Source organism: Heterocephalus glaber, unplaced genomic scaffold (assembly GCF_053883595.1).
Source record: "Heterocephalus glaber isolate CG9 unplaced genomic scaffold, H.glaber_assembly_v1.0 deba00001606, whole genome shotgun sequence".
In the NCBI taxonomy this organism is placed as follows: Eukaryota; Metazoa; Chordata; class Mammalia; order Rodentia; family Bathyergidae; genus Heterocephalus; species Heterocephalus glaber.
In genome coordinates this window covers 27,165,364-27,188,403 of record NW_028258377.1, presented here as the reverse complement: position 1 = coordinate 27,188,403, position 23,040 = coordinate 27,165,364, and the positions used below count along the sequence as shown (strand labels likewise).

The 23,040-nt window shown below is 34.6% G+C and overlaps 1 protein-coding gene across 2 annotated transcripts in view; it reads left to right on the top strand.

Annotated features, from left to right (window-relative positions):
• Window positions 1–345: 345 nt before the first annotated feature.
• Gabra1 (gamma-aminobutyric acid type A receptor subunit alpha1) overlaps window positions 346–23,040 on the top strand; it is a 55,230-nt gene continuing 32,535 nt past the window's right edge. The window contains exons 1-5 of one of the 2 annotated variants that reach the window (XM_004836431.4): window positions 346–560; window positions 956–1,169; window positions 3,493–3,581; window positions 6,895–7,007; window positions 20,253–20,320. In XM_004836431.4, coding sequence (XP_004836488.1) covers window positions 3,508–3,581; window positions 6,895–7,007; window positions 20,253–20,320 — 255 coding nt within the window. In that variant the 5' untranslated portion in view covers window positions 346–560; window positions 956–1,169; window positions 3,493–3,507. Of the gene's footprint in view, window positions 561–955; window positions 1,300–3,492; window positions 3,582–6,894; window positions 7,008–20,252; window positions 20,321–23,040 lie in introns of those variants that run through there. The other variant, XM_004836430.4, reaches the window with a different exon arrangement.

Genomic DNA, 23,040 nt, shown 5'->3' with positions numbered 1-23,040 from the left:
GAGGGCAGAGAGGGATGGAAAAAGTGCAAATGGGCTTTGTTCTGCTTCTAAAATTTTTTCCTCTCCCTCTCCCATTTTCCTAATCCGAGAAATGATGGAATTCAAGGCACAGAAATGATTCCGGAAATGGAGATGCGACTGTCAAATCTAGAAAGGATGGGAATGATTTATTCAAAGTTAAGTATTCCTCGCTAGGAACCCAGCACAATTTGAGAGTTAAGGCGCCTGTGTTTTCTTCATGATAACTGACACTGTTGCCTCCAAAGATAAACACCCTGTTCTGGAGGGTGTTCTTCTTGTCCTCTAAGCTACGGATTAAGGTTGGGTGGAAAGCGCTCACAACCTGAGTAAGTGCGACGGGCTCGGAACCCAGCGGCCAGTTCCCTGCCGCCGCTCAGCGTTCGTGACTCTGCAGGACACGGGGACTCGGGCAGACTTGCAGGAGTGGGTGCCGGGAGCGAGGTAGAGGAGCGTGCGCTCGCCACACGTGTGACCTGCGTCTCCTGCCTCACAGCCTCGGTTCATTCATATGTACGCAGCGGTGAAATATCTGATCAAAGGTGGGATAGTGACACCGACGCGTTGTGTTTTTAATGGGCACACCTTAAAATAAGGTGTGCAGAAATTGCAAGTGTGGAAAGATCCTGAGTGTAGCCCCTCATGTTTAACCGCGCTCACCCTTCCTCCCCATCCGTACTCCCCCCAAAAGCAAGGCTTGCAGCAAATTGTGGGATTTGAGTCTGCAGCGAGAGAGAGAAGATTAGGGCCAGAGCGGTGCAAGTTAAATTGTGCTGCATATAATAAATGGGCGGATTGGTCTCCCGATCCAGGGCTGGTACCACCTTCCTTTCTAAAATAAAATCTCTCTGGCATGAAGTCACCGCCTATTTCACATCCGGTTTGCCCTGGGACGTATTACTACTGTCTCAGTAAAGAGAAATCTTCTGTTGTATAGCTGCAGATTGGATATTGGGAAGCCAATTTGGGTGTGAAATCTTCAGCGAAGGAGCAGAGTCCATGATGGCTCAGACCGAGTGAGCGGGAGGCAGAGCTGGACGCCCCTGCGCCCCGGCGCGCCAGGACTGGCGGACTCGCGCGGCTCCGGCTCCCAGCGATCTCTCGCAGACTTTTCCCGGTCCGGAGCGATCCGCTGCCCAGAGGGGCCCGAGGTAAGTGCGGCTTCGGACCGCGACACGCAGACCTCGGAGCACGGCTTTTCCCAGCTGGAGAGACGGGAATGCTACCGTGGGGGTTAAAGAGAGAAAGAGGGGGCAGGACAGGAGCCCGATCGCCCAGCAGGTAGAAGCAATGAATGTTTTTCTTTCAGGGTGAAAACTGAAGCGATCCAGGAGCATTATTTTCTCCCTGTCTTTTCTCTTCTCGTTTCTTAGGCGGATTTGATTTATGCCGCGGGGTGGTGGGTGGTGACATGTTGTTTTGGTCGTGTGTGTGTGTGTGTGTGTGTGTGTGTGTGTGTGTGTGTGTGTGTGCCAGGGGGAGTCGGGGTGAGTTTGGGAGGGGTGTTGGGGGCCATCATCGAAAGTTAAGAAGCTGGGACAGAAAACCTGCTTCCTTGTTCCATCCCAGGGAAGGCACTATCTAATCCTGGCTGGAAAAAAAGCCTCTTTTTTTTCTTTTTTCTCCAGTGGACGCTGCTGAAATACGCTCTGGTGTAGCGGTCTCTCCCATTCTGAACAGGAAAAATTCAACTTATGATTTGATAGCGTGGCAGGGGATTTGGGGGTCTGGAGTGCGGGCTACTGGGTGGGAGGTTGAAGGTGGAAAAGGGTAAGGAGGAGACAGCTCAGTGTTTCCTTAAACTATTATGTTTGTATTTGCAAGAAACTTTCTCGCTCAACTGAAGTGCCATGATAGGGTTATTTTTCTCTTTTAAAAATACAGAGGAGGGCAAAAAGCTATGGTTTCTTGCTTTTGGGTTTTGTTTGGTTTTGTTTACCCCTTTAGGAGTTTCCTCTTTTTATAAAGATCAACAAGAATTAATAGGGCTGAGTGAAGTTGTTTTCCCTTTTATAATAGATGTTAAAGATTAATGGAAGGGTAAATTATAGTTGTGACATTTAGATGCAGTATGTTAACATAATGATATTTATCCAAGATTTCTTGTCATATTCTACTCATCTTGTCAAAGCCAGTCATTAAATTAAGTAAGAGCTAGGAGAGGCTCACAGCTATCTGTACACCATTTCACTCTAGGCACATTAATTATGATTCATTGCTTACAAGCCTGTTTGTAATGGCTTTTACTGATTTAAAATGATCCCTGAGAGTGTAGAAAACATTTTAAAGGCGTATCATATTACATTATAGAATCCTTACTAAAAAATATGCTTGAAATACTTGTGTAGATTCATGAAAGTCCTAACAAATACCTTTAACATTTCTCACGTTATGATAGAATTAATTACAGCACATTGAACTAAAATGTTACCATATCTGTTCTTTAACCAGGTAGTGCACTGAATTTCCAAAACCAACTCCACAAATTGGTTATACATACATTTAATTCTGGAAGGTTTCTATGCTTCTCCACTTCTCTAGCATCCCACCACCAAGTCTAAATTCAACAATCAGATCCTGATTGATTGCACTTTACCTAAAAGGAAAAAAAAAAACCTTTTTCATACAAAAGCAAAGCATTGCAGCTTCCATCTATTTGAGAAGAAACATTTTCGAGCAGCATCCTAGCAGAATTGGAGAGGGATTGAAAGATATGTGTGGGGATGTTTGTGTGCATTTGTGTGGTGTGTGTGTGTGTGTGTGTGTGTGTGTGAGAGAGAGAGAGAGAGAGAGAGAGAGATCAGCAGCACATGGTTTGACTATAAAGTATGTCCTTTAGCCTCACAGAAGCATTAGTGAGCATATTTAACAAGGCAATCACAGACAGAGAATAGAATCACGACTTCGGCATTCAACAGTGTGCTTCCAATGGTCTTTATAAAGACATAATACAGTTGCTTCTGAAAGCAAGGTACATCCAGAATTCAGAGATGAATTCAGTCAACAGAGCATATTAAGCTACCATATCCCACCTCCAAATGTCTTCTCTTAGAGTCACCAGCTAAAAATTTTTTAAAGCAGAGTTCATTAATAGGGGTTCAAATCAGAAAGGTAAAAAATTTTATATAGTAAACAACAAGAAGATAACAAAGCAAACTATGATAAAACACAAAACCTAGAGAAATAGACTCACTTTTTTATGTTAAGCAATACTGTCACCTGAAAGCATTTCAACTTGTATTCTTTGATGAGAGAAATTAAGATACGATACGGATGTGTTTTTGAATGGAGGAATGGAAGGGAAAGTGGAGGATGGATGGTCCAGGTTTCCATTGCTTCCAATGAGGTGTCATATTCCAGTGAGGTCATTTCCTGACTTCAAAGCATTCATCTGAACTGCCTCAGTCAGCCCTAGTGGTTCTCACCTGATGTTTCTTGCAAGACACATTGATCTCTACTTATTCTACTTTTCAGCTGCTCAAGCCCGCGATGAAGAGGAGTCCGGGTCTCTCTGACTCTCTTTGGGCCTGGACCCTCCTTCTGAGCACACTGACTGGAAGAAGGTGGGAACACTTTATTTTAAATCTGCATGGCAATTTCTGTCACTTTTCATTTATTCCTTTAGGGGGAAGAAAATTGTCCACAGATGAATTCATGACTAAGGGAATTAAAAAAAAAAAAAAAAAAAAACCCTTACCTGCAATAAAATTCCAGCTAAAAATAAAGAAAAATAGAATGAAAATATAGTCATCTTATTAGAATGTTAATTATACACTTAAATCACTGGTAAGAAATGTATTAATTCAACATTTAAGTCTTAAATTAAACTTTTCAGTGTTTAGTTGTAACTGACAAAACATGCGATTCCTCAATTCATGGAAAAGTTACCCAAATTAATGTCTGCATACCATGCAAGTTGATTCTCCAAAAGAAAATTTCTAGCCAATTGTAAAGATTATAGAGTAAATTGTGAAGATATGGAGGGGGAAAGTCTAAAATAATATTTGCAATTTGAAAGTCTCAAGCCTCTGTATATCAATGTGCATGTGATGTTTTGAAACCATTTTTGTATAACCAAGAAAGGAGAATGTACTAGACAAATATGTAAAAATATTAGGTGAAATCTAACTTCTCTAATTTAATCATAATTATTACGCAGGCAAGTTATTAGACAAAATTTAATATGTTTAACCATGTTCAAAATATTTTTAATGATCCAATCAAGAACAGATGATATTATAGTTGCAACTATATGAATTACTAAACATTTTAGATTATTTTTTACCTGCTTTAAAATGTCTCATACAGCCTGGAGTTATGGCTCATAAGAAAATATTAGACATATTTTAAAAAGCTGAGATTCTCCAAGTGTAAAGATGAACCCTCATGAGTTAAAGTAAAAAGATGAACTAGCCTGTAAAGATATATACATTTAGTAGGACAACTTTTTTAATTGCGAAGTTATCTGTTATTTTTTCCTATTGTGCACAGTAAATACTGACCACCAGATGAACAGAGCAATTATTGTCAGATACTCTTAATTTGAATTCTGCTTTTGAAAAATGGTATCAAGTGTTACTATCATAATGACCTGTAGATGGAGTTAGTGCACAGTGTTTTATTATACAGTGGTTCATATGGAATCAAAATCAGGTAATATAACTGACATTTCTTTTCAAAATAAGTATTCCATTTAGGAAACACTACGTTGGCATGAGTGTTCATCACTAAATAAATAATTGTGATGTTTTTGCTAGGTTTCTTCTCTGGCAATTACAATTTGACATAGTAAATTAGACATGAAGAAATTAGAAAAATCACATAAAGTATTTCCATTCCAAATGAGAGCAAAACTAGTCTCCCTGGGGAAGGGGGGAATCTCTTGACAAGTGTATCTCAATGTACACGATTGTTAACAGTAAAAAATTAGAAGGAAAAACCAGAGAGAAAAACATTTCCTGAATTTTGCATAAGCTGTGAAAGTATAGGAAACACAGGTAAGAGTAAAAGACACTCCATATCCCATAGATTGGGTAACAATCTGATTGTACTCTGTCAGGCCATCCTATGTCATCTTTTCTCTCCTTTGATTACTGCTTTCTTCTTTAGAATTCTCTATCAGGAGCTCCTCACAACTTAAGGTGTGCTACCAGTTCTTTTCCATCTTTATCAAGATGACCTTCCAATATCCTTGAAAGATGCATGCATGGTAGTTGCTCTTGTGACAATGAGTTTTCATAAACAATTCCATCCAGAAAATTATTTTTGCATTACTGCTGTCATCTGCCAGTAAGACACACTTGAAGACACAGAGCTCATTGAAAATTTGATTTTAAAAAGCAAGATATTTAATTTTGCCAAAGAAGAGTAAGCCCTCAATTTGTGTTGCATCAGATGTTGAATTTAGAAAAATAAAGTATAGTTTCATAGGAACACACTTTATATATATAATGTCATGGGTAGCTTTTAGATATAATAACTTGTTAAATTAAAACTTTGCCAGAAGGACATCCATTGCATGTTACTGATACAAATTAATTACCTGAAAAAGTTTATGAAAGGATAATTTGATTATATTTCTTCTCCTGTCAAATAAATAAATTTTTGTTAAAAAGTTGCTGTTTTTCTTATATTTCTCAGTAATATAAACACATGAAAGTGAAGCAAAAAATCTGTTAAATAGAAAATGGGAAATATCGATTTGTGACAGCTTCTCAGTTTATCCACTATATTCATTTATCACTGTACTCAAGGTCAGAGTATTGTTGAAGTTTATCAGTGAGTGTGATCCACACTAGGATAAAAAATTCTTTTCTTTTCTCAAAGGAGTTTGGAGGCATCATACTAATCATTACATAAAATATAATTCAAGGAGCATAGATATTAATATGACTGATATGGGAAATAATATTTGAACTGAGGTCACCATGAGGGTGAAAATCAAAAGACTAATTAATAATGCTGGCAAAACACATCAGCTACGTTCTTAAACAGTAAGATCTGAACAGGAATAATTATTCCCACACAGAAAAATTGAAATGAAGTTTTAGCCTAAAAGTTGATAAAAGCTCATTTCTAGATCAGATTTGCTCACAAACTGTAGTGTATTCTTAAATAACACCTTAAAACTGTAACCATTTAGTGAGGTATAAATTAAGAGCATTGAACTTGATCTTTTCCAAGAATTTCTTTGTGTCTAAACCCAGAAATGACAAAATTCAATTGGTTAAATTTGAATAAAAACATTTTAAAAGTCAGATAATAAATCTTACAGGGAATGGAAATTTTCGTGTTGATTTAAAACATAACCTAGAGAATAACTTTTGTCTATGTTTCTCATCTAAATGTCTTAAAAGGATAACAAAAAAATCAAAGCAAGGTTATAGGAAGTGGATGATAAAAGAATGCTGAGAAGGTGAAAACTGAGTCAATATATGTTAAATTAAAAACAAAATTACAAATTGTCTGGTAACTCACATAGACATAGATATATATTTTTTTCAACTCAAAAAGAAGTTTCCTAGGTTTTTTTTTTTTAATTTGAGTTAACAGTTTTGCTTGGTCTGAGAAGGTACTGTATACACTACAACATAATACACACGTTGAAAATTTTAAAAAAATAAGAAGACAAAACTCATTTTGTATTATTTTCCTTTCAAATTTAGAAATATTAGAATAAAGAGCCTATCATTGATGAGGAAAAATATTTTTAAAATGGCAAGAGCTAAAATATGGGATTTTAAAAAAAAATTACCAGAAAGAATTTTCAAAAACTCAACAGAAAGTAGGAACATTTGGAAAAGTTTTGAATTAGAAAGAGGTTTTAGTAGAAATGTATATAGCTTTTACACTACTTCTCTTTATATTTATTTTCAGCTCTGCACAGCCTTCAGTACAAGATGAACTCAAAGACAATACCACTGTCTTCACCAGGATTTTGGATCGACTCCTAGATGGATATGACAATCGCCTGAGGCCAGGATTGGGAGGCGAGTAACCTTAGTTTACTTTTGTTTTAGAGACTAATATTAAATCTTTACCATTACAGTTTCCCTTTCCCTTTCAGTGGTAATCTCATGAAAATGGGAGCATGCAGTTTCCAAAGTTATTTTTAAAAGATTACTCATTGTTGGTTCAGTTTACCATAGTAGTTTTGTGCCCATATCTGTATGTAGTAAGAGATACAAAATTCTCATAACATGACAAAGATATCACATTTACTTAACAATGCTTTCTGTCTCCTAATTTGATTATGTGTGGACAAGTATGGATAATGTTCTTTCCTGACTGCTTCTACTTCACCTGACACTGCTATTTTTGCACTGAATTCAAATAAGACATCTTTATTTCTATTGCTTAAACATTTATTTTGAAGCTGGTCTTAGTGATGCATGTTTGTCATTCTAACACTTAGAAGGCTGAAACAGGAGGATGACAGGGAGTTTGAATCTGGCCCAGGGTTAGGTAGTGAGTTCAAGACTAGCCAAAACTACCTAAAGAGACCTTGTCTCAAAATCTAAACAAGCAAAAAATAAATATTTATTTTGGTGTATTACAAATACACAACTCAATTTTGTGTTAGATTACCACCACCTCTAGGATCAATGGTAAATGAGAAAAATAGTACTGATTTTTTAAACCTTGCATTTGAGCTTACTTTCTAATTTTCTGTATTAAACTTTTATTTCTCTTGGCATATCAATTAATTGATTATACTGATGATTTTCTGCTTATAAAAAAAACATACTATAGTAACAACAGTTACATAGCTCTAGAAATTATACACATATTTGATCAACCCATGAATGAAATAATAAAGCTCTTTTATTAGTTAAAGAAAGATTAATGAAACAGCATCAAAATATTGATCTTAGAAAAAAAGTAGTGCATCAAGAAAATAAATGATAGTTTACAGTCACAGGAGAATCCAACACTATGATTATGATTCCCAGCTGTAGCTCATACTGCACCTTTTCCAACTCACTTGTAGAAACTCCTTAATAGCAATATTTAAATGGTAATGAAATGTCAATATTAAGGAAGCCACCTCTTCTTCACTTAGCACAAATAAGCAAAGAATAAGAAACTTAGGGGTTCTGACACTAATTTTACAATGAATGGTAGCCAGAATTTAGAATATTTAAAAAAATACCTGGCACAGTGCAAGCACATGGATGGGTGTAATGGTCTGTCCTGAAGCTATGTCATTGTTCTAAGTGTCTCAGAGGTGTAAGAGGAACTACCTTGTCACAGTCACTACTCGAATATATGCCACAGGTCTTAGCTGATGTCCTTTCTTAACAGTTTAAAGCATTCATTTTAAGATATCCTATACAAATTTCTTCAAGTTGTACCTTTACCTAGCTTTTATTTAAGTTCTTAAAAAAATCCTGAAGATGTCAGATGTGGTGATGTGTCTGTAGTACCAGCTACTCTGGAATCTGCCGCAGGAGGATCCTTTGAAGGACAGAAGCAGGGAGGGAGGAGGAGAGAGGAAGAAAGAGAGGGAGAGAAGTCTTTAAAGTCAAACTGAAGTGGTCATAAATGGAGAGCATAATTGTTTACATGATGTATCGATATAATGTCTGTGTATATCTAGACATCTGGATTGGCTCCAGGAAAGTTGTCTCAATTCATAGAATTTGAAATAAATTGCAAAGATTGTCCTTAGGGGAGAGATGTAGAAAAAGCAAGAAACAGGTTATTGATGTGGGTTTTTAAAAGCAATACTTATGAAAGTACTGATAAAATGTATATGATTCCTTTACTTCATGTCTTTCCTGCTTCACAGTAACATTCTCTGAAAAAATCAGAATTGTAAAACATATCTAAAACCTTTCTCTTCATCCTAGTTTAGGAAACCCTATTTACCATTTTAATGTGGGTATATGAATATTCTCTCAAAGATTTGTGTGTAGTTTTCAGTTTGTTAAAGAATTTTACAAACATGCACAATTTCTTTAACATCAGCTATGTTGTCATATTGTTATTTCGGCTAGATGTAATAAGCATTAACTGCTAATTTTTGTCTAATAGCATATAACTCTTTAACAATAAATATATACAGTAACTCATTATTTGAATATAATGTAAGTAGGAAGTATTTGAACTAATCTTTATGTGGATGATATTCCATAGAGACTCATGGACCTTGTAGATATATGGACTAAGAATAGGCTGAAAAGTTCATTTTCAATACTTGCGACAGTGGGAAATTTGATTACAGAAATGACTACACTGATTCAGCTTCAACATTACTATTTTTCAATCTATTTTTATTATCCACTTAATCTATGAAAACAACAACAACAACAAGTAAACTAAAGAGCAAAAGTAGTCATTGCCCAAATACAGACCTGGTATATCCTTTTACATTGAAATGAATATAATATGGTGTAGTAATAGAGAATTCCAGGACTTAGGAAATCTATTTTTTTAAAATGGATGTGCTTTTGTCTTTACTAAAGATTTTTTTCATTAAGTTTATTGGTATATTTTAGGTATACAATACAGTTGCATTCATAATTGGGAACTTGTACCTTTACATGATATATCTTGGTTCTTATTTTGTTCCCCATTCCCCTGCCTTGTTCTATTTTTATATTTCTTATTCCTGGAAACATTGACTTACACAATATGATGAATATTAAAACAAATTGAAAAGTAGCTCAAATCTTTACTATATTCCTATTTCAAATATTTTCCAAGAATATAGTAGAACTAAATGTGGTAAATTTGAGAATTTTGTAAGGTTTTAATACTGACTAAACTTAATTTTTTATATTTTTCGAGTGCATTTTTAATCCTAAGGGTAAAGGCGGCATGTGCTTATTACAGAGAGTCATCTATACTTTTAAATGCGTTTTCAGAATATCTGTCACTAGAGAACTACAGTTTAAATACTAAGTATAGTTTTAAACATTGTTAAAAAATAACCATAGAATTAGAGAAAAATGTTAACACCATTAATTGCTAACTAGTATGTTACAATTATCTTGCTTTTTTTCTTCAGGATTATTTAATTTCATTCCTTTTTGCCACAGAGTACTGATACTTTAAATATAACATGAATTCCAGTAAATCCTTATTGCAAAATGAATCCCCTTCCTTTTGTTTTTGATATAAGCCATTTACTTTCAGATGAAAAGACTATTTAGAGGAAACACTGGAAAGATTCATTTGCTCATAAGGAGGCAAAAGTTTTCTCTGAGTAAGTTTGTGATCAGTTAGAATAAGATCCTCCTACAATAGAAAGTGACCTACTGTCCTCTTTATTATGAGGAAAGTTTGATCTTATAAAAACAATGACATTCTGCATAAAGCAGGGATTTTTTTTCTGAAAATTGGTGAGCTGAGACCTGAGACTAAGATAAGAATTTCATCTACATGCAAATTTATCGTGACTGTTTTTAGAAGCTCATAGTGCATCAGAAGATATAATATTAATTTTGCAGAATGTGCACCTTGGATCCAATAATGAGGAAACAAAATACAAAATTTGCTCGATCCAGATGGTAGAAATAGGTCTGCAAATATTGCAACACTATTTAAAAAGGCTACCTTTCTAAAGCTAAGAGGCATCCTGAGAAAAGAGAATAAAAGGATAACATGAAGAGAAATACTCTAAAGGGATGTTTTTAAGGATAGGAAAATAAAAATAGCTTAATATGAAGAATTATCAGAATTTACATGCTTGACTCATAAATATGAAGAGAAAACCAAGCGATGTTCATAAAGTAAATTAAAGACAACTTCAAATAAACTTGAATTAAAATTATCAGGAGACAGAAAATACAAATCAAAATTGTGAATAGGGCTGGGAATTTAGCTCAGTGGTGCCGCCACCTGCCTTGCAAGCTCAAGGTCCCAAGTTCGATCCCTGGTACCAAATAAATAAATAAATAAATGGACAAAAAATTGTGGATAATCAATCGTTTAATTCAGTCTTATTTACAATCTCTTCCTTTGCTGGCAAAATATGGAGAACTGCTTCTTCCTGCAGCAAGGAGTTGAAAAATGTTTTTCTAAAGATGCTAGTTTAATGGATACTTACAAAAGAATACTATAGTTGAGGAAAAGAAAGATAAAAGTCAGAAAAATAGGAAGATGAAAAAGACAAGGGCAAAGATAACCTGAGAATGGGTAGGGAATGCCTCCTTTGGATAAAAGCAAGACTCCTCTTTTTGTTTTCAATCAAGACCAAACTAAAAGACTCCTAAGAAAATTCATTTTCCCCAGTTTTCTGATAAATACTTGAGAGAATAAACTAAGGAAACCTGGATGTTCTCTAACTACCTAAAACACTCAATAATGGTCCTGCTGAAACTACACCCCTCTCTCTGGGTGAAATCCAATTCATTTTCCTATTGGCTCCTCCCAACATTCTGGGAATAGGAAAACAAAATCCATAGCTTAGATTCAAAGGTTAAACCTGAAGGGAGATTTCAGGTTTTGACTTTTTTGTTTTGTTTTGTTTTGTGGGTACCAAACTCTGGACCTTGTGCTTGTGAGGCAGGTGATGGAACCACTGAGGTAAACCCCCGGCCCAGATTTCAGGTTTGGAAGGACAAATAATACCCTTCGGGGGCAACCTTGCCCTCTCTTCTGGCCTCCTGTGCTTACCGGCTATGCTTCATGATAGCCCGAAGTTCCCAAGTGAGCCAGAGGGAAAAAGTTTATGGTCTGGGTTATGTCATTAAGCTAAAGGTTTCTTCTGCCCTCTGTCCACAGGCTTTCCTTACCATCCAAGTTTCTTCTATAGACAAATTAATCTCACTCCTTTGAAGACAAATTAGGGTGAATCGATTTTTAACTGGACCACAAATAGGATGGATTTGAAGGAATAAAATCTTAACTGAGGTGCATTTTAGAGGGATTACAGAATTTTTACCTTCTTACCAGTTCTTGGTAATTACTGGAAATGTGGTTATAATTTTTACATTCAGTCTTACATGTACTCTCGATAAATAATAAATTGCATGATGGATGCATCTCAAAGATTTTATCAAATCACATAGATAAAAGTGGCAAAGGAAAGAAACATGAATGTGCATCCCTGATGAGACAACTTCAGATAGATAGATGGATAGAGAGGTAGATATGTAGACTGGTAGACAGAATTGTACACAGTAAGAGGACTCTATCCCTGCTATATATTTAACAATATTTAAAGGTTTTTTTCTTTGATCTATAAGTATTGTGGATTTGAGTGGTTTGGTTTTGGGAGTTTTGTTTTGTTTAGATTTTGTTTTAGGTTTTGCTTAAGGAAATCTACACAACTGAGAGCTGAAATCTAAGCAATTAATTGGAAGCATCAGTTAGGACATTTACAAATGGAGATTCCTTTCTCAAGGTATTTTATCACTATCAGATTATTTTAAAAATAATTTATGCCTTCGACTTGACTCTTTACTATACAGTAAGTCCCCAACTTAAAAATGAGTTCCCTTCAGAGAGAACATTTGTTAAGTCAGATTCGTTCATAAGTCCGACAGAGTGAGTCTTATACACCTTTGACACAAATATACAATGTAAGGCATAAAAACTTCATATATTCCATGATATTGTACTTGTTCCTATATGATTCATGTTATAAGGTTGAATGGTTCATGTTATAAAAATAAGCAAAGTCTACCATCTTTTTGCCTCCATCCAATTTCTCTATTATTTTCACTTCTGTCTCCATGGTTATTGTTTTGGACTTCCTAGCAGTTCTCTCCACATCACCGCTACTTTTCCTCTTGCTTCTGAACATCCTTGGCTCTGACTGAGCCTTGTACTCCTGTGAAATATCACATTTTACAGTGAGCACACAGCAGCACAACTATGACAATGTCTGGCAACACATGAGCAACTTCCATGATTTGTTCACATCTACAAACGTTCCTAATGTGAGGTCCGTTAGTATCTGTAAAAGGCAACTCGGGGACTTACTGTCATTTGCCTAATCTCCGATTATTCATACACTCATAAAACCACTGGATGAATCTTTAACCTAGTGATCCCAAGAGACCTCATCCTTAAAACATAAGAACCCAAAGCTCTCCCCAAATTCTCTACTCCTGAGAAAATGGTATTGGCATATAGCAGAATTAGCTTTTTTCTTAGGTTGTGTTTTTTGATGTAAAAATAAGAAAAAAATGAAAAATTACAAATGTAATAAAAAGTAGACTATATTTTGTGAAATTTTATGGAATTTGGTAAAGCATTTATCATGAAAGAGTATTGTGTATATCAGTGATGCTGAACCTTTTAGAGACCGGGTGCCCAACTGCAAAGCAGAACTCACTTATTTATCACAAAGGGCCGACACTGCAATTAAACCTGAGTACTGAGGTTTTAGTTTAGAAAAATAACTGTTACCTAATGCTAGGATGCTGGGGTGACTAACTTGGCTGATAGGGAGGGCTTTGCAAGCCCACTGAAGCACACGTGCCACAGGTTTTTATATGCTATTATTAGATGCCTATTATTCATGTTATTATTAGATGCCTATTAGTCATGAAAACTTTTATTACTATTTTGCATCCTATATGATATTAAGATCAGAGACAAAAACTATATTCATATTCAACCAGTGTTTAAATACAATACCTCATATTAATATTGACAAATATGAATTTCAACAAAGAGAGGACAAGATATTCTGTCACAATGTGGTAGTGTTAGATAACATAAAAAGGTTCTACTAAAATATTTTAAAAAAAAAAGATTTGGGCTACCCAATACTTTTTCCTGCTTGTTATTTTTATTTTATCAGAAAGTGTCCCTCAGTACTGTATTTTGAAGTTCTATTTTTAGAACTCTTCCATTTTAATTTGTGTAATTTTATCTGGTTATTTTAATGCAAGATATGAAGCAAATGCTCAGACTTTGGCAAATTCAACTCACTTCCAGAGAAAAATCTTATCTTGAAATTCTGTAACTTAGTTGAATTTCAGAGAAATGACAGACAGCTACCAAAAGCTCAGGAGGGATTTTCAAAATGAACATAGAGCACCTTTTAACCTATAGTAGTGAAGATCTCCAGTAACACTTTGAATCCAACTTGTCTAATGAATCCAGCCTCGATTCCCCAAACAATGGGTTTAGCATGTTTACCAAACCAGCTAGTCTCCTCTGTCCTGCTGTGTAAAGTCATCTTCTTGATTAGGGCCTTGAAGTCTCTAAGACTTGGCTAGGAAGAAGGCAAGCAGCTGTAGTTTATTTTTTGTGCAACTACTCTTCCATTTCCCATCCTGATTCTAGTACAAGTTTGGGATTTTTAGAAGAACATTTTCTATAGATTATTGTTTTTCATGACAGAAACTGTATTCTGTATTTTTAAAACCTAATGTAGTGCTCCGGAGATAAGAGTCTCATTGTTACTCATCACAGATTGACTTTTGGAAAATGTAACAGAAAACAAAGTCTTACATGATAGAATGTTCCTCTAAGATTTTTATATTATTACTTTCATGTAACTAAAATACTCTAATAGGAAACATGATATGTTTCTATAGTCCTAAAGCTACAAGAAGTTAGATAATTTAGATCAAATTTTATATGGAATCCCCAAACAATTCTTCCAACAGTGCTGCCTATACACTTCCCATAGAGTTAGCACTCTCCAAATAGAAAATACCCATAAGGAGGGGAGAGGGGAGCTTCTCAGTAGAAATAGAATAAATGTCTGCTGTAATTAAATTGGCCTTTCTTTCTTGGAAATGCTTGTGTCATTTGAGTTCTTGGAACCCCAAAACAAAAAAGGGTCAGGAATTGATTAAATGTCTTGAAGCCTGACTTTATATCTATATCCAGATTTAGTGGCAAAATTTATTCAAAATGAACTAGCTTTACATATCAGTGAGAGGAAAATGGCCAACTTTGATAAGGTAGGAAGAAAATAGAAATCAAGGACAGGGAGCAAAACTGTTGATCCAGACAGGTCAGTAAAGAGCTGGAACATTGCCTAATCCAGGAATATATATTGATGTTTATATGGGAGCCTAAGATATTTTTAATTTATAAACAGTACCATTTAAAAGTAGAACTTTGAGATTCATTTTATTATGATGACCGACATTAGTCTATTTAATCCCCATGTCCTGTTTGCCCTTGTGAATTAATAGACAAAGTAGTTCAAACAAGGTGACATAGCTCCTTGCTAAGTCGTGGGTCCATGGAACCTGGTATAGTGAATATTATCAATAGGCAGCACTTACAGTGGTAATACAGACAATGCCATATTGAGCAAAGTATAGTAAGGGTATTGTTAATATTACCTACAATTATTCCCTGTTCATTTCTTCTTCCATTTCATTTATTGCAGTCAGTGCTACAATCTACTATTCACAGTGTCAGCTATCCTCCTAAACTAAAAGTAACATCCGGTTATTTTAGCACCCAAAGGCATGTAGTGCATCAGAATGAAGGCCAGCCTTTTTCTGAAATGCACAAGACTCTTCAGATGTGATTCCACTTGCTTCTAGAGAATCAACTTGTACTGTGATGATTGGCATCGCCAAGTTCTGAATATGCTGGACTTCTCTTTCTTAAACACACCTACTCTGAGCATAGATTTGTTGTTTTGTTTTTTTCCTATTTTAATGTCTTTCCTGAGATCTGGTTATCACTGAATTTTTCTCAATTTTTAGGTTTCAGTTCATTTAAAAGACATTCTTTCAGAGCATTTATAATGGTTTGAATTTAATTAGGATAATTTGTATGCATGTGCCTGTAAATAACTGTTATGCAATTATACCTGTTTATATCTATATACCTATCTGCCTAGCTATCTAATGTATCTAAAATATGTTTTCCTAACAAAATCTGTGATCTGTGCTACAAAGTAGTTGTTTTGCACTTTTATACATCATTACATTACTGTTATCCGGAATCACACCTCGCTGACATATAGAAACTTTTATTGACTCAATTAATGCACCCAACAAATGCTTCTCAAAGAGTTTTTGACATCACAATCATATTTAACCCTCCAATGTCATGTAATTGACTATGCAGATATTATTTCTTCATTTGAGAAGTGAGCAAAAGATTCAGGGAGATTAAAGGATTGTATCTAAAAATCATGCAGCTCGTGCTTAAGAAAAGTCAGGGTTAAAATCTGAACACTTCGACTCTTAATTCAATGTGCTTACTATTTTACTATGCTTCTTATCTCATTTTTACCCCCAATGCTAATCATCCTTTTGAATTATCACTTCAAAACATCTGTTATTTCAATACTTATCATCAGGGTATCAACACTGTAGAAAATTCCCAGTAAAAAGATCTACTGACCATCAATAGTATATAACATAGTATTTGGACGTGTTTCTACATATACTTGTGTATATGTGTGTATACACAATGTAGTGTCTGAGGATGTGTTTAAGAAATGAGTTTAATTGATTTATTTATCATCAAATATTTTACACTGATTTATTATTTTCAGGTAATCTCAACAATTTTAATAACAATCATCATTGTCATCCATTTTACATAACTACTCAATTATTTTCCCCTTGAAAATGAACATTTGTGGCTATTTCTGCTGAAAGAATCTATCAAGTTTTATTTATAAAGGATATGGGAGATCATTGTTAAAGAAATAGATTGAAAAATTCTTTAAATAATTAGCTCTTTGAACATGTCTGACATTCAAGTTATTTTAAGTAATTTGTATGTTCGGACAACTTCGTAGCTTCATAGATGTTTCAATCATATTTGATATTAGCTTGGTCTTCAATCCTTTTACCCATTTTATCACAAATCCCTGACTCATATTGTATTCTCTAAAACAGAATACATAGAGGCATTAATATGTGTTGACTGTTCATCATGTGATCTACAGGAAGGCTTAGGAGTCTTCCAGATACTTCTAATGATAGATAGATAGATAGATTGATTGATTTTGTGTGGGAATCTCACTGAAGTGAGGGAACTGAAAAGACTAAATTTTCCCAGCACCTGGGTAAACAAAGGATCAGCAATTTTCTTAAGTCTTATCCAAAATACAAAAGTATAAGAACATTTTCCATTTAAGCCTGGTCCTGAATTGAAGGAGGTCTTAATTTCAAACCACCATTTCTTTGCCTAGAAAGGAAGTTAACCATGCTACTCTTTGCTATTTTGCTGAAATTTATTCACAATGCTTTTGAATCTTTGCACTTGGAATTATAAATCTTCTTTTTTTATTTCTAAAGAGATTTAAAGGTATTTATTGGGCAGAAGTTTTGAAGCATATACAGAAACAGAGTAGAGGCCCTAAGAAAGAGGCATGCTAGAGTCTGGAGGTGTGCAGAATGATAACTGCATGCAGAATTACATTTACCTTCACTTTTCCCTTCTTAGGCCACCGCTCACCCCTTCCACTTAGTAGTTGATTGGCCACTGTAATCCCTCACAGGCATCCATCAGTTTTGCAACTTGGAAATTTTTTATGTTTGGAGGGGACAAATAGGAGCCAGAAAACAATAATCAGAAAGTCTTCAAGGACGCATCTATGAGTGGAGTGTGTGGTCAGAAGGTCATTTCAGAGACTCCTGTCATGGGGCTTGAGAACAGGGTCCTTGGCTTTCAGTATTGTAATGGTGAATTTTGGGAAATTTCAGAGGCAAGGAGCCAATAGAAAAGAAGATGAAATGTTTGAAGATGGTGAACTGGTATGGTAAATAAGGTTAAGGCCAAGGATAGATAAAAGGAAAAAAAAAAAGACTACAATGCTGTTCCAGTCATTTATGTAAATTGCTTTCCATTTATGTCTAATCTCTATATGGCACAGCAACAATTATGCATGGCAATAAATGTGTCCAAACTTAGCCATGTTTAATATTCTATTTAATTGGTACAATAATCTTATAAATATGCTTTTAAACCTTTTAACTTGTTGCTTAAGTAGCATGGTCATCTATTACTCTAAAAACAATGGAAGGAAAATGTCCCATTTTCAGTAAATGGACACCTCAGATCTTCAGGGTACTTTGTAATGTAAGGTAATTCAAATTGGCTGTTCCTAAAACATCTGGTGGGCCAATTTTTAAAAACTTGATGCCTTGGAATTCTTTCTTAAAGTGCAGAATCTATGCTCTCTGCACAGTCAAGAAATAAATAAGACACAATCTCCCCTGAGGCGCTGTCTCAAGTTGCCAACTACATGTAAATGTACAGACAGGATTTGTAGGTATTCTTTAAACGAACATGCATTTCAAGAATTTAAAAACTGAAAAAAGAAACCTGACATAATTTTGTTTCCATACATGTCACTAATTTCCATAAGATATTCACTGAGAATTCTATACTTCATAATAAGGAGAAAAGTAAAATTTAGCTATGGAAACAAAGGAAGGTTGAGTTAAGTAATTTTAATAAAAATAGAAAAGGAATATCTGACTGTATCAAAACTTGTATTAGAAAATAATTTAAGTATCATTTCTCTTCATCATATAGTTTCACGAGCATTTAATTGCAAGAAATTATTCTATAAATAATAAGAAACAAACTTACTTCTAATGATAGAGACATAGCATGAAAGAATTTAGAGCAAAAATATACCCAAATCTCTATTACTCTTTGTCTCTCTTTTTGTATTTTTTATGATAATAAATATTTATCTTATTATATCAAAGAAAATTCAAGTGATACTTCCTTTGCTTGGTCTAGAAAGGGAAATGCTGAAGGACAAAGGACAAAAAAGTTCTTGTTAATATTTTTAATTGAAAAGTGCCTCTGATGTTCTAATAAAATCTAAGCTCTTTATGGTACCTTAATGAATAAAGAATGTTCTAAGAAAAGGATTCTAGTAAAGGTAATGTGTGGAGAGTTGTGACAGGAAGAGAGGTGTACATGTGGAGGAAATGCCAAAAGGGACTGGAACAGGGTAGTATAAAAGGAGACTGGGCAGACGGCTGAGACTCACTGCTGACATCTGTGCTCTCAAGTGATGCACAGTTGCTACAGCCCGAGAAAACTGAGGTTGCAGGTGAGTTCTAAACACACAACTTTACTTTGTTCATCACAATATAAGTCATCATTTTGGATACTTAACATGTAAATCCCAGGTAATTCTTATGTCAAAAGGCTGACTTAAATATTTTGGAATCAACCAAATTGTGTTTACAGAAACAAGATATCATCAGTTTGGTTACTGTGGGGTATAGATAACTCCAAGTTGTTTTATCAATTGAGATACACATATGTATATCATATAACATGATCTTGCAAGAAATTTATACTGAATGTACATTATACAGAATGTCTAAACTAAGGGGAACTGCTGAAGGAGGCAGATCAGCTTTTCATTTTCAAATGAATATATTATTGCATATATAGGACCACATTATAATGTCCTACACCGGAGACAAAAATGTACAAACAAATGAAATGAACTGCTTAAGATACTGGACTGTTATTTTTCAGAACTAAAGTGAAAATTACATAGCTATCTTTTTCATTCTCACCTCTCATAAATTCTTTTCCTTTCCACAAGCAACATTTTTCTATGTCTTGGCAAGTGACTATATTTCTTTGAAAATAGCAGTATTGCATCGTCACAGAAAGACAACGAATTTATATATATATAATATATATATATATATATATATATATATATAGCCTGTGATGGCCAATATAATAAAATCACATTGAATCTGAAGCAAATGTATTAAATGAACTTTTCTATGCCACAATATAGTCTCCTCATCCTTGAAATTGAAACTAATTACATAAGATGTCATATTTTTCCTAGGGAGTAATTTAGGTGAGTCAGTTTTGATTTATTGAAAGAAAACAATTATTTATAAAACATACTCTTGAGACCTTAAAGAGTTAAGAAAGCTTGCTAAGGCATGCTGCATATAACCCAAGAGTAGCCGACACACCTGGAGTATCTGTATAACTGTGTCAAAATATTTAAGTTTAAGGCACACTCTATGCTAACATTTTTATTACTATGGGAAGTGGTTTAGCATCATTTAGGCAAGTGTGTCCATTCTTGAAGAAGTCATTAAGAAGCAGCTGAGTTCTCCATAAAGTCTGCCTTCCAAAGTGGTATATTTAGGTTCTGTTCTCCATTGAAAATATTAACTGTGAAATTTCATGTGTAAGCAGTAAATTATCAGTACTACACAGTGGACCAGTTTTGGAAATAGCTAATCAAAGCCAATACATTTCCCATTTGGGCATGAGTATGCGGTGGTGAAGTCTAATAGGGGCTGTGGATAGATACTCACTGGGCCAATTTCCTGCTCCATCAGAGCGTGTAACCGAGGTGAAGACTGACATCTTCGTCACGAGCTTCGGACCGGTTTCAGACCATGATATGGTAAGTGACACTGCATCTTTGGTTTCTGGGGCTATCATTTTAAATTTAACATTTGAAAGAAATATAGAGACTAAGTCTTCAAGGAAAAAATCTGAAAAAGTTGGGCTATATCTTTTTATCTCCTTGTATATCACATCTAATATATAATATCATCATATAATATATACATACATCATATGCATACATACATAACACACACAACATAAAATAGAAAAATTGTATTTGCTTTCCATGTCAGCCCTATTTCTATTGCTGTCAACCACTCTGTTATTTCTTTTTCTCCATCCCTGAACTGACTGGCTTGCTTTGGCTTGTGTTCAGCAAGCTATATTATGTGTTACTTTTCATATTAAGTAGGAGAATATACAGATACAAGGAGGCCATATTTTCAAATAGCCAGTACTGCTACAGCCATCAGTACTGTGATTTCTGACTATTTTTGCCTATGAAGGAGAAATGAGTGTGAAGTTGAGTAGATACTTGACCAGAATTAGAGAAATGGTTAAAAGAAAATACACTAGTAGGAAACGTGCCTTATTACAAAAGACATTCATCTAATTATTACCAAAAATGTTAATAAGATGAACACATAACTGCCCTGTCTTTTTCAAACATAAATTAGTGTGAATTTCTATCTAATTTGGTGGGAGTTGGTAAATTAGTAGAGCTTTGTCAATGTTGTATAATTTTCCTAAATGGATAACAGCCCAGCTTCAATGTAAGCAAAACGTAATAAAGAGGTTATAAAGACATACCATATGAATACTTCAAAGATATATTAATAGGATATTATCTTTGGAAATGCTTCTTTGTTAGCATTTAAGTATTAAGACCTTTGATTTCAAAGGATCTTAGAGTGATTTAGAATAAAAGCTTCAAAATTATTCAGGTTTAAAATCAAATTTAACCTTTTTATGCCTCTATTCTCCATAATCCATAAATGATTTGGCCATTCCTCACTTGTTCACAGTATTGACCACTTGCTTTAGTCATGCATGTGAGTTCTACATGCACGTGAGGCAATGTACTTTGCGGGTGACCAGGAACAACTGCAGGTTTCAGAGTAGCAGATTTCAAATCTTATTCCCACCAGCAGCATGAACTCGGGCAAATCACTTAAGCTTTTCAGGCTTAAAGTCTCTCAATTGTTTATATTATTATAGTTTCCTGTACCTGTTAAATTATTAATAAATCTTAAAAAAGATGCAAAAATAAATGTATATCTATAGTACTCGATAAACAATAGTCATTGTAATTTTTGCTTCTGAGTCTTTTATAATGCCACGTAGGCCTCATGCACATCTTTTTTCTCTTCACTCATCTAAATCCTGTATTTCCACAGAAGCCGAAATCAACACCCAAGTGTTTAATGAAATTATTTTTATTAACACAATATCAAATTTACTTTCCTTTTGCATTATCCATATTTACTGAATATAAAATATAATTTAGTTTTTGATAGCCTACATAATATGACTTTGTAAAATTATTTCTCTTTTATCAGTAATTGTCTTATTTTTGTAAGATGATGCCCAAAATTGTAAAGATGTAGTTGTTTCACAAACCTCAGGGTGTTAGTTCATTGCTGGTTTAGAGTAAGTGTTGAATTACTGCTTACTTGATGACAGGAGTATATATTGTCATTGAAAAATTAAGATCTCATGGCCCCATTAAATTCAACCTTTCTTTCCATATTCTCAACATTTTGAGAAACAAAACAATAGAGTAAGGGGAAAGAGACATAATAAAATGGCATTTTAATTCCATCTGTCTTTGGCACCTGCGATGGTACATCACAGAAGTTCAAAAGTTGTTATTAAGGGACAGTGCCTAAATAAAGCCACGTGTAATTAGACACTTTTCTTTTCCCTTAAAAATACTTAAGTTATTGGTTCAAATTAATTGAGATTTTTAAAAACTCAGTTTTTTATCTTACAAAATAGGAATTTTGATACTCTATTAACTCTGTATTTATCATGAATTGCATCTCACATATAAATTCTGGTCAACTATCTCATGGGGATAACAGAGAGTCTAAGTAAAGATACTTCCTATTGCCTAAAACTTCTGAATCAGGCAAAGTTTGATTTTTTGTCAAAGGCTTAGTCATCATGCGCCAATTGATCTACAGAGTGGCTAGTAGATACTGTACCTGATCACCTTGTTCACAAGGTTAATCACTTAAACTATATCATAGGAGAATTACATCTAAAAAGGAGTAGTATGTTTTAGAGGAAATGAAAACTAGAAATCAGAATGACAAAAGTATTTTTCAAAACAGGAAACGCTTTGTTGTTTTTCAAGCAAAAACCAATAAAATATCTAGTTAATAAATATAACCATAATAGCATTTATTACTATTTAATGCTTACACATGTTAGGCTCCATGTTGAAGCTTTACAGATGACATTTCATTAAATTCTCATTGCAAACCTTTTAGATAACTATTATTCCTATCCATATTTTCCAGAGAAGGAAAGTGACCCACTACCTAACTGTAGCAGCAGAACCCTGGCCATCCATCCCTACGGGCTCCACCACTCCCAAGGCATTTGACTTCATCTGGAATAGAAAACAATTTAGGGCAGCTCCTTAACTTCATTTTAAAAACCATTAATTGGCCATCAAGCAGCACATTCCCAGGGCACTAGGTTCTGACAGAAATATCCAGGCAGCACAATCACACGGCCTTGTTTTCCCTAGTGCTTAAAATGTGTTAA